This window comes from Lissotriton helveticus, chromosome 1_1, assembly GCF_964261635.1.
Source record: "Lissotriton helveticus chromosome 1_1, aLisHel1.1, whole genome shotgun sequence".
NCBI lineage: Eukaryota > Metazoa > Chordata > Amphibia > Caudata > Salamandridae > Lissotriton > Lissotriton helveticus.
The window spans coordinates 1,299,281,372-1,299,295,432 of record NC_136057.1 but is presented as its reverse complement, the minus strand read 5'-3'; the positions used below and the strand labels follow the sequence as shown (position 1 = coordinate 1,299,295,432).

At 44.4% G+C, this 14,061-nt stretch overlaps 1 protein-coding gene across 1 annotated transcript in view; it reads left to right on the top strand.

Annotated features, from left to right (window-relative positions):
* Positions 1-254: 254 nt before the first annotated feature.
* The window catches only part of LOC144772709 (uncharacterized), a 114,241-nt gene continuing 100,434 nt past the window's right edge, over positions 255-14,061 (top strand). The window contains exon 1 of the mRNA XM_078657216.1: positions 255-278. Coding sequence (XP_078513342.1) covers positions 267-278 — 12 coding nt within the window. The 5' untranslated portion in view covers positions 255-266. The remainder of the gene's footprint in view (positions 279-14,061) is intronic.

The following is a 14,061-nucleotide window of genomic DNA, read 5'->3' as shown; positions in this document are numbered from 1 at the left end:
GCAGGTCTAAAAATAAGAAAGGTGCTCGGTTCTTTGATTGACGCAGAGGCATGGATGGCGTAGGAGTCGTGTTCACCCTCAAAGTAGCATAGTAATTTAGCTTTGTTTATCGTCCTTCACAAGCGTGAGGTGATAGATGAAGCTGCAGTGCCACCTGCAGGAACCTTGCTTCAGCGCACTCTGCACTTCAAACTACAAACGCTGAGACTTCCTTGGCAACGGGAGTACTGAGGGACTCACAACAAGAGACTGAACGGAGATTCGTCATGAGCAGCGCGGTGAGTGCGAGCCCTCCGCTAACAGGGTCTCTGCGACGGCCCCTCAGGCTCACTGCCCCTCCTGGCACCAGTGTCTCTGATAGAACCCCCTCAATCTCTCTGCCTTTATCTCCCTCACTGTGGTTTGGCCCCCTCAACCTCAGGGCTTCGCACCCGTATGCTGTTTGCTAACCCTGTCTCATCCTCACCACCCCGTCGTTTCTTCTGTTTTGCCCCCCCATTCATCTTAATTTACCCAGCTCTCACTTGTAGGGTCGGGCCTAAGGCCCTCATGCTGGGAAATGACTGGGACGCAGGACACACTGCTGGCTCGGTGCAACTGGCCCAGAGCACGTGCGCTCGGCCTCTTTTATTGGTACTGTGTCACATGACCTGTGACATCAGTGGTGGGTGGGTGTTCAGTGTAGTTACAGGCTCAGCACTAGAATGCTGACTTGTGCTGGGCATTACATCCCTCCCCAAATTGGTTAAAAATTAAACCAAACATGAAAAAAGTCCAAACACCTGTGGGGGAAAGAAAACACAGAAAATAACATTGGACTTGCGCTTTCAAAAAGAGTCTCTTTGGCTGCTTGCAAGCCGCAGGCAGTATAGTTCTTGCGTTTTGAATTAGCAGTTCTTGGTGGCACGGTTCTTAGTTGTTCGGCGGGTTCATTCTTTCTCTGTCGGCTGTTCTCAGCCCTGCCTTTTGCTTTGCTCTCTTGGTGACGAATGGTTCAAGAGAGATGGATGACGTGGTTGTTGTTTGCCTTCCGGCTTCTTTTCTCCAAGCTGGTTGCGTGATGTTTCCAGGCAGGCTTCAGTGTGTTTCTTAGCAGGTGAATAGAGTAGGTGCGAACATCCCTCTCACTAGGATGCCCCTCTCGCCGGTTTTCTTCTGCCACAAGATGTCCGGGAGGACCTCTTTGCCAGGTTTCCACTGGACTGGTGTTTTTGGTCGCGTTGCTCTACCATAGCCTTCGGGCCGTGAGCAGGGCGCTCTACGAACCTCACCGTCGTGTCCTAGTTCCACCTGAAGGTTGAGTTGTCGACTCTCTTCATTGCTCTCGAGGCTTTCATCCTCTTGAGTCCTGCAGACGTGCTTCTGTAGATCTGTCTCCCGTTTGGGACTTGCTGCCACCAGAGTTCCTTGAGGCCTCTTCTTGGGTTGCCACGGGTCGGTGTGGAGTGGTCAGTTCACCAGCCGGATGTGTGAGCACTCTCGCCATTCGATCTTCCGCCAACCCCAGAGGTAGATGTCTTCAACAGTCTATCTTGCTCCCTTCTGCGTTCGCCATGTGGATGGATGATTCGTAGGTGGTTGTCTTTGGTCTGCTCTGCCGGTGCTCTTACCAGGCTTGTTCTCCATTGCACTCCGGTGTTCCAGTGCCTGTCACCTTTCTTCTTTTCTTAGTGGCGGTGGCCACTCAGTTCTTTCTTCCTTCTTCTTAACCTGACAGTCGTGCCACTCTGATTACTTCTTCCTTCTTTTCTTCTTAGTGGCAGTGGCCACTCTGTTCTTTCCCCTTTCTTCTTGAAGTGACTGGGTGTCACTCTGACTTCTCTTTTCTTCCTTTCTTCGGTGGCGGGGTGCCGCTCCGATCTTTCTTCTTCTCTTCTCCTCTTTTCGCAACGTACCCTGTTCCCCTTTTCTTCATCTTTTCTGGCCAGGCTTCCCCATGCAGCGCGCGCACTCTGCACGTGTCTTCCTGGTCTTGTCCTGGTCCTAGGACACTATCTTCTTGTTACACACTTCCCAGGGTGAGCGTCGCGACCTTCACATCTTCTTCCTGTTACTTTCGTTAATTTGTGTGGTTGAAGTTCGTGGGTCTAGGTCGTCGGACCGTGCATTGTCTGAACTTCTTGGACGTCGTGCTGGTCCCTTCTGCCGAGGTCTGGCAGGTAGGATTTGTGGTGCTGAGTTTCTTGGACCTCGTGCTGGTCCCTTCTGCCGAGGTCTGGCAGGTAGGATTTGTAGTGCTGAGCTTCTTGGACCTCGTGCTGGTCCCTTCTGCCGAGGTCTGGCAGGTAGGATTTGTGGTGCTGAGCTTCTTGGACCTCGTGCTGGTCCCTTCTGCCGATGTCCGGCAGGTAGGCTTCTGGGTGCGACCATCTGGCTGGTCGACTTCGTGCTTGGCGACCAGGCTGAGTGGTCAGGTTGCTTCTGTGATGTATCATCAATGCTGCGGGTTGTCTGCACAACCATTTCCTGTTCATTGCAGTTGAGTTGGTTTGGTGCGCATCTGGGTGCGCTCGCCATGTCTTCTCTTGTGACTTGCTGCTTTGGGCTAGTGCTATCCGCACTGCTGCGCATTTGCGTCATGCGCTTTCGCACTTCCTGGTGCTGGGTTCTAGAACCATCGTTGGTTCGTGTGGGGTGTTCTTACTTTCGCCATTCTGCTGCAGCGATGGCCTGTGGCCACCAGGCATCACTGTCTTCTTTTCTGGCGTTGTGTTGATGCTTCTTGAGTGTTTGCTTCTGGAGGGTTGCGTCACCGCTCCATGGATCTTCTTCTGGTCGTGCTTCTTCTTTGCGCTGTTGGTTGCGATCCTTTGGAATGTCCTGCGTGGAGTTGCTGCACTCCTGTTCCTGAGGTGTTCTTTCCGCTGTGGTGCACTCCCGCGCTGTCGCGTTTTCCTTCTCAGGCTGTGTGGAGTTCCTTCACTCCTTGCGCCTTTCTGCACATCGCAGTGCTGTGCTAGTCCGGGTACCTGTGTATAGTCCTTGCGCTCCTAGCGCTCTCCCTTGTCGGTGTCGTGGCATTTCTCTGTGTGGTGTCTGTGCGCCAGTCTTGCGCAGCTGCTTGGCGTTGCTGTGCCAGTCTTGTGCTGCTGTGTGTGCACCTGCTGTGCTGACCTTTGTTCCTTGCTGCTCTTTGAGCGCTTGCAGCCTGTTGTCCCCTGCTAGGAGTCTGCTGTCCCGTGGCACACTTGGGGCTGCTAGGGCAAAGCTGCAGTGATCACTCCCTTGCTGCAGGCTTATCTGGAAGCTGTCTTTTCCTTTTAGTGCAGTGTCCCTAAAAGGCCACTAGATGGCAGTGTCGCAATACCTGTAGCAATGCGCTTCGTTCTGATTTTCCCAGATGGAGCTGAGCTGCCGGTGCTGGGCTGCGTGTATGACAGGTAGGTCCTTTTTTTTTTCGTTGTCCGGAGGCAGGCCGGCACAGGCATGTCCTCTCCAATGCCACTCGGGGAAACAGCCAGTTCTGTGAGCGTGGCGGGGCACTGTTGGCAGTTACTTTTCCCCGTCCCTGCCCCTTGCAGCAGGCAAAGTGTTCCCGGGCTGCGGGGGAGGGGTCGCTCTGATCGGCCTCGCAGGGGGGGCTGGTGCAGATCCTTAATGCGGGTGAGCTCCGCTTTGATTACTGATTGCCCTGCAGATCCCCATACACTGCGGGCGCTCCGCAGTCAATCATTGTCCCTTCACTGTCGGGGCATACGGATGGCGCTTCGCTGCGGGGCAATCGCGGGTGGACTCCGCTTACTTCCATTAGGAGCTCGGTAGCTCTCCTCACGCTGCGGGCTCCTTTCCTCACCGCCGCGGCAGGTTTGAGCAGACGCTGCGCGGCTGGGCAGAGGTGGATGCATGCAGGCCGCGGGTGGGCTCCGCGAGCCTTGCTTGATTACGGGGCAGTTGCGACCAACGTCGCGTCGCCGTAGGCGGGTCGCGGGTGGGCTCCGCTGGCCTCGCTATAGTAGGGGCACAGTTTATTTATAGCGGGTAGGCTCCGCTTTGTGTAGTCCTGGGCGGCGCTAGCAGGCGGCCGCCATTATCGCTGTTGTGAACGTCGCGGGTGGGCTCCGCTTTTGGTGGTGTACAGTCTGGGCTCACCTTCGGCCGACGGGCCTGTTCTTCAGCGGGTGGGCACCGCGATGGCTCCGCTTGTCTTCTTGGGGCTCCGCCACGGCAGGGCGGACCACGGCAGGCTGGAGAGGTGCGGGGTGAGCTCCCGGTCACCTCCTCCTTCTTCTCTAGGCCCGGGGCTCGACACACGCCCCACGGGCCTCTCGGCGGCCGGCCCGTTTCTTCGCAGGGGGTGCTCTCAGGCGAGCAGCATTCTCTCCCCCTTTTCCTCGATGTTTAGAGCTGTGGCACGCGTGGACACAGCTACCCTCGTCGCCATTGTAGGGTCGGGCCTTAGGCCCTCATGCTGGGAAATGACTGGGACGCAGGACACACTGCTGGCTCGGTGCAACTGGCCCAGAGCACGTGCGCTCGGCCTCTTTTATTGGTACTGTGTCACATGACCTGTGACATCAGTGGTGGGTGGGTGTTCAGTGTAGTTACAGGCTCAGCACTAGAATGCTGACTTGTGCTGGGCATTACATCACTGTCCAATGTCCACATCTACCTGCTCTGAAAGCTTTCTACCCCTGCGGTGCAGGATGCCAGTTTTCATCTAACTGACCCTACATCCTAGTCATCCTTTTCTAGCTCTCCCGCCTACTTCTTTACACTTTTGGTTCCGGTGGCATTTTCACCCCTAAACAACGGGCCTCTCTCCTTCTATCTCTCCCTCCCTCCCTAAAAACATGTATGTACAGAAACAAAATGTAAAACAAAAAATTGTAAAGAGTTCTGCAAATGTGAACGAATTTGGAATTGGAGATTAGAAACTAAGCTGGTATCATTAGCTGGATCCGTCGGAGCAGACCAGGGACAACAAACAGAAAATATTATGGATGATAAGTGGCCTCAATTGATGCACCCACAAAAAGACAGCACAAATTAGGTGCAAAGGAAGACAAAGTGATATGCCAGAGTCTAGCTTATTGCTTTGTCTTTTAGAATTTAAAAACAAATTTGGAAAAGCTTAAACGTCTGCGTTTAAACTAAAAATATGATTTTTCTAAATTTGTTTGTTGTGAACTAAATTAAATATTTAATTATTTGTGAATATGTTTGATGTATACTTGTTTCCTTAGTTTCGTGTATTGTTTTGAGGTTTTAATCATAGAAATTGCTTGGGCCAGAGTCCTCAGCTTCCCATAATGACTAAGTGGGAGTCCCATTAGTCCAGTCATGGTTCAGTGGGGTCCCTGGCTTTTAGTAATGACTGAGCTGGCGTCCACAGAGGTCATAGGTTTAAGAACTACTCACATACAGCACAATTTTCTTTCTACGGCTTTACCTCCTCAGATTGCATGGAATGTCAGAATGCCTCCTCCTATGATTTTTCTAAAACCTTGCTTGAAAATGGACCTTTACTTACAACTCTTGATTGGATCCTTTGACTTCTGTCCTCAGAGTGACCCTCTCCTATATTCTTCCTCTACAAGACTCCTCTTTCTGAGTGTAGCCTTTTCTCGGAAGCATGTCTGTCTCCCTTGAACTCTATTATTGTATTTCTGCAAAAGGGTCACACTACATTTCATAGGCCACACGGTCTACTTCTTTAAAACCCAATTCCTGCAACCTAACAATAATTAATCTTCGCCAGTCTGTCTAATCATCTTTCCAACCATTGAATGAACTCGCCTAGCCCGCACTAACTAGCTCACCCAGCTCTATTAATTTAATCTACCACAAGGAAAATAACAAATAACCAATGGATTACCCTCGGTACCAGAGTAGTGTGCTATTTGCGATAAAGTGCTTCAAAACCTGCAGTTAGAATACTATATATATATATATATTTGAACGACTGCAATCAAGGTAGCGGCAACTTAACTCCACAGAAACTGTCCTTACACAGCAGTCAGACTTCATCACCAAATTTCCTGTGTACTCCTTGATCTCACGTACCAACAGATATGGTCAACTTTTCCACCACAATAACCATGCTGACCACCCTGGGCATTAATGGCAACTCTTAACTTCTCCTACCTATTGTCTGATCCCTGTCCTGGTGTGTATTGTCATCCTCACTTGGCAGGGAGCATTTTGCAGGGGTCAGTTAAGGGCCACCGTAATTTTAGTTCGAGCCTAGCGCAGTACGCATGCGCTGCTGTAGGAGATGACCTTTTGGAAGCGGTTTGCACTTTTCAGAAACTCGTGCAGGCCACGGCATCCACCTTGCAGGAGCGAGCAGCGGCGCACAGGGGCCATCTGTTTGTAATTAGTGTGGCCGCCCTTGTTTTCCATGTACTTTACTGCCACTGAAGAGAGAGGCTCTAGTGCACGCACGGGCCATCTGTTTTAGTTATCTGCTTGTTTCTCGTGTTACTTTTGGGCTCAAGTCAATTGAATTAGTCTTCGAGCTGTGCCACACTTGACTGAATCCGCTCTAACTTAGCTGCTTGTTATCTTGTAACCGTGCCCTCTTATCTTCACAGGGATGTACTAAAGTATCAAGTCTCCTCGGTTTGTCAAAAGTTCATGGAGTTTATTGTTGATTTAATTAATTTGCACTTTTGAAAGATGTTATCCCCTGCGAGTGTATTGTTTTGGTTACATTTGTTCCCTATAGTTTAGGCGGCTCTTTAAAGTTTGAGGAAACCAATTGTTTGATTTGCTCCCCTGCCGCTGATGTCGGTTACCGTGTCTGACTATCAATCACCGTCCTGTTGTCTTACACACTTTCACTTTGTCTTTACACTCGCTTTCACGTAATGTTAAATGTCACATTTGTAATAGACACAGTTCATGCTTAGTTCATTGTGCTCTCTCGCCTGCTATTTCCTTTGGTTACTCATGATTGCAGTGGTGTCCTCCGACCCCTATTCCTCATTTTCTCCAGATGGTAATCGTCTTCTGGCAGGGTTGACGTTTCCCGCTGCCGTGCAGGATATTCAAACGCTTGTATTCCTGCGGGTTTGAAAGATCGAAGTAATTTGTGACTTCAAGGTGATTATCAACGAAGCAGTTCTAGTATTCACATTCCGTAGGATGAATTTATTGCTTTTCCATCCTTGTTTAGCGTGTCAGATTCAGGGCATAAATCAATTCCTTCAGCTGGAACCTGGTGCTGCTGTCATCCTCAATTATTTAGATTAGCAATATGATTCCTCTGGACAGTGCGCTCTGCCATCTGGTGCAGACATAAAAAGGGCGGAATCCAGTCCAACAGTAAATTAGTACAACAAACGGATGTCGCACTCCAAAGCTGTTTGTTTCAGGGTTTTTATTAAACACCACTACCACCAACGTGTTTCACCACAAGGGTGTGTTCACGGTTGGGGAAGTCTGTCTCCCATTGCAATGTATACAGTTTTCCACTTCTGCCCATCAGGAGGCATTGTGGGTGTAGTTTCAATGTATGTCAAAATATTCAATTATTTACAAATATTTACAATGTTATACTTTTTTGTTTCTTGTTTACCTGTCTCCTCTATGGAAACAGTGTTTTCCTATCATCCAATCTCTTTTGCTCTTCGGTGCAGTGAACCTGTTTTGTTGTGTGTTTCCTGACCCAATGTGTCACAATTGTGAGGTCCAAGTGCCCCCTGTACCAATGTTTCCTTGCCTTACGAGAGCTGTTCCTGAGGTCATCTTACCCGTAGGCCACCTGTTACCTCTAATAAACAAGCATTGGCATAGCCAATAGGTCTTGCTTTTAGGACCTTATAAATATTTAGTTATGCAGCACACTATCCTTGGTGCAACAACATCAACTGTTGCATTGCTAAACACTTATAAGGTCCCAAAGGCGAGACCTATTGGCTATGCCAATGCTTGTTCTCCATGACACTGCTACCCTTATCAGTTACTTCTTCGGACTCTTCTGTCATCTCTTTGATGAATTGTCTTTTCACTCCCCTTGATCCCCACTAACTTTGAGCATAGAAGCCCTGATTGTGTCATGACCATGTGAGGCTGGAAGCCTCTCCACTACACCTAATGCTTTACTCTTCCAACAACTGAGTAATCGACCTCCTGTCATCCTCTGCCCCCATTGCCTTTCCTTATCACAAATTCAAAAATCTTTATTTGTTAGTGAATTAAAAGCATGCAAATATATGTTATGAAGCTAAAAATATAAAACCTACACAAAACTCCCATTTAAATTTTAGTTAAGAATTTGTTAACTTTAGCTGGAGCAAAAATGATGATCGGTCTTTTGTAATTTCCTAAATGAAATGTCCATTCATATTACAAGTCTCCTCACCAATTGTGGATGCATGCTTATTCAAGAATATAAATAGCGGTACAATAGGCATACAGATCAAAATTTGAAAGCAGAAGCTTTAATACATTTTCTTCACTCATCGAATAATCTGGGGCAGAAGCACAATGATATTTGCACCCTCTTCAAGAAATCTGAGGATATGTTTTGACTCTAGCATGAGGCTATTGTCCTTCATGTACTTCTACGACAGACTATTGATTTAAAAAAGATCAGGTTGTACTAATATCACAGCAAACAGGTTGTGGTTGTAAATATAGTGCTTACATATGTATAAATCAAAAGGAGTGTAGGCCCTGGGACAGTAGCCAGGTCCGGCCTATTTAAACAATGATACCAATGGGGAATTACCTGGCTACTACTTTGTGCATCTGTATTTTTACTTACACAGGTGCAAAAAACAAAATCCAGCACTGTGTCTTGCTTGGATATTTATTTAACTTCTTTTTCTTTCACTGAATTTTTACCTAGTTTAACTCCTTAACAAGGTCTCAAGATAAAGATACATTATTTTCTGACATACATTTACAAACAAATAATACGACATTGCACAGAAAAATAAACCATGAAACATAAATCAAACATTTGTACATTTTACATATAGAATACAATTATACGGCGAAACACCAACTACCACACAATAATTTCACAAAACCTGCGAAATTTTCATTTCATTGTAAGTCAATAATTCAGTTTCTACACAGAACCATTTTCATAAATGCCAAATACTATTTCCAAAAAATGCCGACGCATTTTGAGTTCCAATTCCACTCAAGGAACTCTCATCAGGGCTTCTGTTGTTTCAGAATTGACTTTGGTATGTATTTTTTCTTAAACTCGATGCGTTATTGTAGCTGTGACGGACTACATACTCGTCTGATTATAAACGCAATCATCCAGCCGTTCAAGTAAATCAAGACTGATTTACTCGAACGGCTGGAGGATTGCGTTTATAATCAGACGAAAGAAGCACTTAAAACAAACGATCCTTACAAAACCCGATAGCTGATCATCCAGTTGCTGTGTGTGCACGAGTGCAAGCACTCTTATGAAGGAATTAGTTAGAGAGTGGATGAATTCATGGACTGACAAACCAAGTAACAAATTAAAAAGGATTCATTGATCCCTTCCACAGAGTCCCGTATGGGGAAGAAAGAAGTGTACCCCCATGTAGTCCGTCACAACTACAATAACGCATTGAGTTTAAGAAAAAATCCACACCAAAGTGAATTCTGAAACAACAGAAGCCCTGATGAGAGTTCCTTGAGTGGCATTGGAACTCGAAACGCGTCGGCATTTTTTGGAAATAGTATTTGCCATTTATGAAAATGGTTCTGTGTAGAAACTGAATTTTTGACTTACAATGAAATGAACATTTCGCAAGTTTTGTGAGGTAATTGGTGTATTGCCGTAAAATTGTATTCTCTATGTAAAATGTACACATTTTTTATTTATTTTTCATAGTTTATTTTTCTGTGCAATGTCGTATTATTTGTTTGTAAATGTATGTCAGAAAAGAATGTTATCCTTATCTTGAGACCTTGTTAAGGCGTTGAACAAGGTACAAATTCAGTGAAAGAAAAAGAAGTTAAATAAATAACTTAATCCAAGCAAGACACAGTGCTGGATTTTGTTTTTTGCACCTCTGTAAATAAAAATACAGATGCACAAAGTAGTAGCCAAGTAATTCCCCATTGGTATCATTACATATGTATAAAAGCTTCATTCAAACATCTGTTTACATATAATCTTAATATTTAGTACAACTTTATCAGATATAGGGGTACTAAATATTGACATTATATGTAAAGATGTTGTTAAAGTATTTACAATTATAATTAAAAAGAACACATATATAATTAAAAGTGTAAAAATAATGGAAATTTGTTTTAAAAATGATCTCTTTTCAAATTGATTTAAATAAAGAACTGTATAACAACAATATATAGTTATATACAATGTTTTAAATTAAAACTAATAGTAATAACTACAAAAATGTGATAAATATATACAATATACATTTTAATAAAAGTTTGAAAAAAACTAAACAATATAATTATTGAATAATTAAATTATATTAAAACTCATATACTTGAAACCAAATGCACTAAATAAAATACAAATATTTTATTACAATAAACATATACTGTAATATAAAACCACAAATCTATATTAAAAAAACAAGAGGGAGAAAACAACATGTAAAGTAAAAACATAACCAAAATTCAAAAATACTAATATACAAACTACAATTAATAAAAATAGATGTATCCAACAAAAAAGCACAAATTATTTAAATTCTAAATCCAAAGTAATAACAATAAACATTTTGAAAGAAATATCAAACAAACAAACTACATTTAAATACAAATTAAACTAAAAACATAAATTAAATGAAATTAACATTCCAAATTCTACGAAAAAAGGAAACAAATTAATTTGGAGAAATAAAATGTACCACTCACTGTTCCCCTTTAAAAGCATAAAATCTACTATTCCTACTCCAACTTAAGCAATGTTAGTGAAAGTGTTACACTTTGTAGGGGCAAGATTTACCGTTCCCACTCCAACCTAATCAACAGTAGAGAAAGCATTGCACTTTGTGAAAATCAGACTTAATATTCCCACTCCAACCTAACCAACACTAAGGAAAGAATTAGAGTTTGAAGGGATGATATTTTCTATACCTCCTCCAACTTAAACAACAACAGTGAAAGTGCTGGACTACGCAGGGGTAATATTTACTATTCTCACTCCAACCTAACCAACAGTGGAAAAACCATTGGATTTTGGAGGGCTTAGATTTACTATTCAAAATCCAATGTAAGCAACTGTAGGGAAAGTGTTGGACTTTGAAGGGGTAACATTTACCATTCCCTCTTCAACATAAGTAAAGGTAGGGAAAGTGCTGGATTGTGGAGGGATAGTATTTACAGTCCCCACTCCAACCAAAGCAGCAGAATGGAAACAGCTGGACTTTAGATGGGCCAATTTTAACATTCTCACTAAAACTAAGCAACAGTACTGAAAGTGTTGGGAAAATATAGGATAATCATTATACAAATTGTTTATATCACAACATTGAACATTACTATAAAAACAATATCACTCAAAATATTCTTAAAACACAAAACATTAAAGCATTACAAAAATCTATTCACATTCAAAAACTCTAAAGATTGCACATAAAAATATACATTTGAATATTAACTTCTCAAAAAACAATTTAAACATGATTTACCAATTAAAAACAAAAAAGTTTAGTAAAAACAATTGCCGAGGGAAAACGAAGATGGCGGACTGAAGACTCCGTCCGGTGCAGCCTGGAAACGCAGCTCCCTCTACTTCACAAGTAGCGGATAGAGAGAATGCCTTAAACGAACTTTTGAGCTAAATGGGCAGACACTCTATCTCAACAATCGAAAGACGCTTTTAAACCGCTACAGAATTACCTGGAATCACCCTTGCGAGCGAAGGTATAGCTAAGGTTGGTGGGGAAAATCGGATGCGGCTTCTGACTGCAGGAGGTTGCGGTAGCCGCGAGTTGTGGTTGGAGACTAGCTGTGCTCGCTGGGCTCGCTGGACGTTGCTGGCCTGGCTCGGCTCCTCAGGCCCGGGCTGCGGCATACTACTTCGTGCGGGGCGCGTGACGAGTGCCTCTAGCTCCGACGACCGGGAGGAACCTTCAACACCAGGTGACTCCGCTTGCAAAGCGATTTCAAGTACGACAATGGCTCCGAAGAACCAACCGCGCAGCACTAGGACCACGAAGGGCGCAGTAAACACCGATGAGAACACCGCTCAGGGAACCACAGCTGTTAGCAATACGGCGGGAGGGAAGAGATCGGCGGCGGAAAAACAAAAGACACCAGCCAAGCCCCTCGGGAAAGACGGAGCTGGAGCTGGCTCACAGAACCTGTTCACTACTGGGAAACAGGATAAGGCTGCATTTATGGCTGGTAAGCTACAGTTACCGCGACCTCCAATGCTTACTGCTGGTGAAAAAAATAGCTTAACAAAAGCAAAGGCTGCCAATATAAATATAAATATAGACTCTGCTGCCTCAGTAAACGGCGCAAAAAATGATGTTACAGCGCAAACAAACAAGGGAACAAATGAGGCAATGGTGAATGATACGGAGAACATTGAATGTATTGATAATACCACAGGCCTTAATACGGTTGTAGAGAATGTTGTAGTGACTTTAGAACTGCCTGAAGAACTGTATGAAGCAGTTAAAACTGATAATCATAAAGAAAAAGACAAAGATAAAGTACAGCCACAGGTACATGTTCCAGACCCAGACGGTATGGGATTAATACGGATTATGGACACGGAGCCAGATTTAAGAGGCGATGAACTTAACAATATGTCTATTCAGCTGAATTATGAAACTCTGGCAGCTCAGGCAACAGAAGTGCTTAATATAGCTCCAGGACTTGAAGCTAAGGGGTTTTCTGGAGATTGTGCAGAGGGATTTAATGAGAAACAAGTGGAGTCTAATGACGAATATGAGGAACTGATCGATGAAGAAGAGAACAATGGGGTGGGCTTTTCACAGGATGATTGGAAAACAGTGTCACGGAAAAAAGGAAGAGGGAAGGCTAAAAACAAACTAAAAAACAAGAAAAATACTAATCCTTCTACTCTCTCCTCTGCTATAACCTATGCTAACACTAGAGGCAAACCAATCATTGACGACAGCCCTCTCCGCAAGTGGATACAAGCCAACGGAGGGGTAAAATCAATGGCTCTACGATTATCAGGAAACAGCTCCACGGGGCCACCAACTCCATTACAAGTCGACCAAGAAGTGGATAATGCAACTCCGTCTAACTCTTTAAGTCAACCAAATGTGGATAATTCCATGGGAACAAAGAGCCCCCAAGAAGATATTAATATCAGAGAAGGAACTGATGAAATGGCTCTCAGTTCTAATGATCTCGTAGTCATAGCTGCTATGGCTAAGGGAACAGGCTACGTTGTGAAAGATACGCTTCAGGAGGTACTACCTCCTGACAAACCATCGGTGGAGTCCTCCTCTCTGGTCTTAATCTTAAATATGTTGACCGAACAACGGCAAGAAGCACAGCAATATTTCTTGCAACTGAAAGAAGACAATACCAAAACACAAAATTATCTACTTGAAGTTAATAGCAAAATGAACACGATAACTCAAGAAGTGGAAGAGCTACAACACAGAGTTGTGCAGTTAGAAGAAACTTCGGTCAAAACTGAGCAGAAAAATTCTCGCCATGATGAAGAGATCCGGGTCCTACAACTTAAAATCGAGGAGATGGAAAATAGACAAAGAAGACAAAATCTTAGACTTTTTGGGGTGCCAGAAGGTGCTGAAGGGGCTGACCCCCGGGCCTACATAGTCAAGCTTTTCCAACGTGCATTCCCGGATCTTGCCGACTGGGACTGGGATTCTCAGTTACAAAGAGTTCATAGATTACCACTAGTTAACAGAAACAAAGGCAGTAAATTCCCTCGTCCGTTTTTTATTTATTTTGGAAATTTCTTACTGAGACAGGCTGTTTCTCTAAAAGCAAAACCTAACTCCCCCATTGTCATAGAAGATGTGACTTTTTTCGTCAGGTCAGACCTTTGTAAAACTACCATGGAGAGACGATGGAACTTACGTCAATTAATTGACTCTTTTAAAGCCGCAGGGGCTCAGGTTTTCCTCCAAGAACCTGCGTGCTTAAAAGTCACTAAAGCTGGTCATACGTACT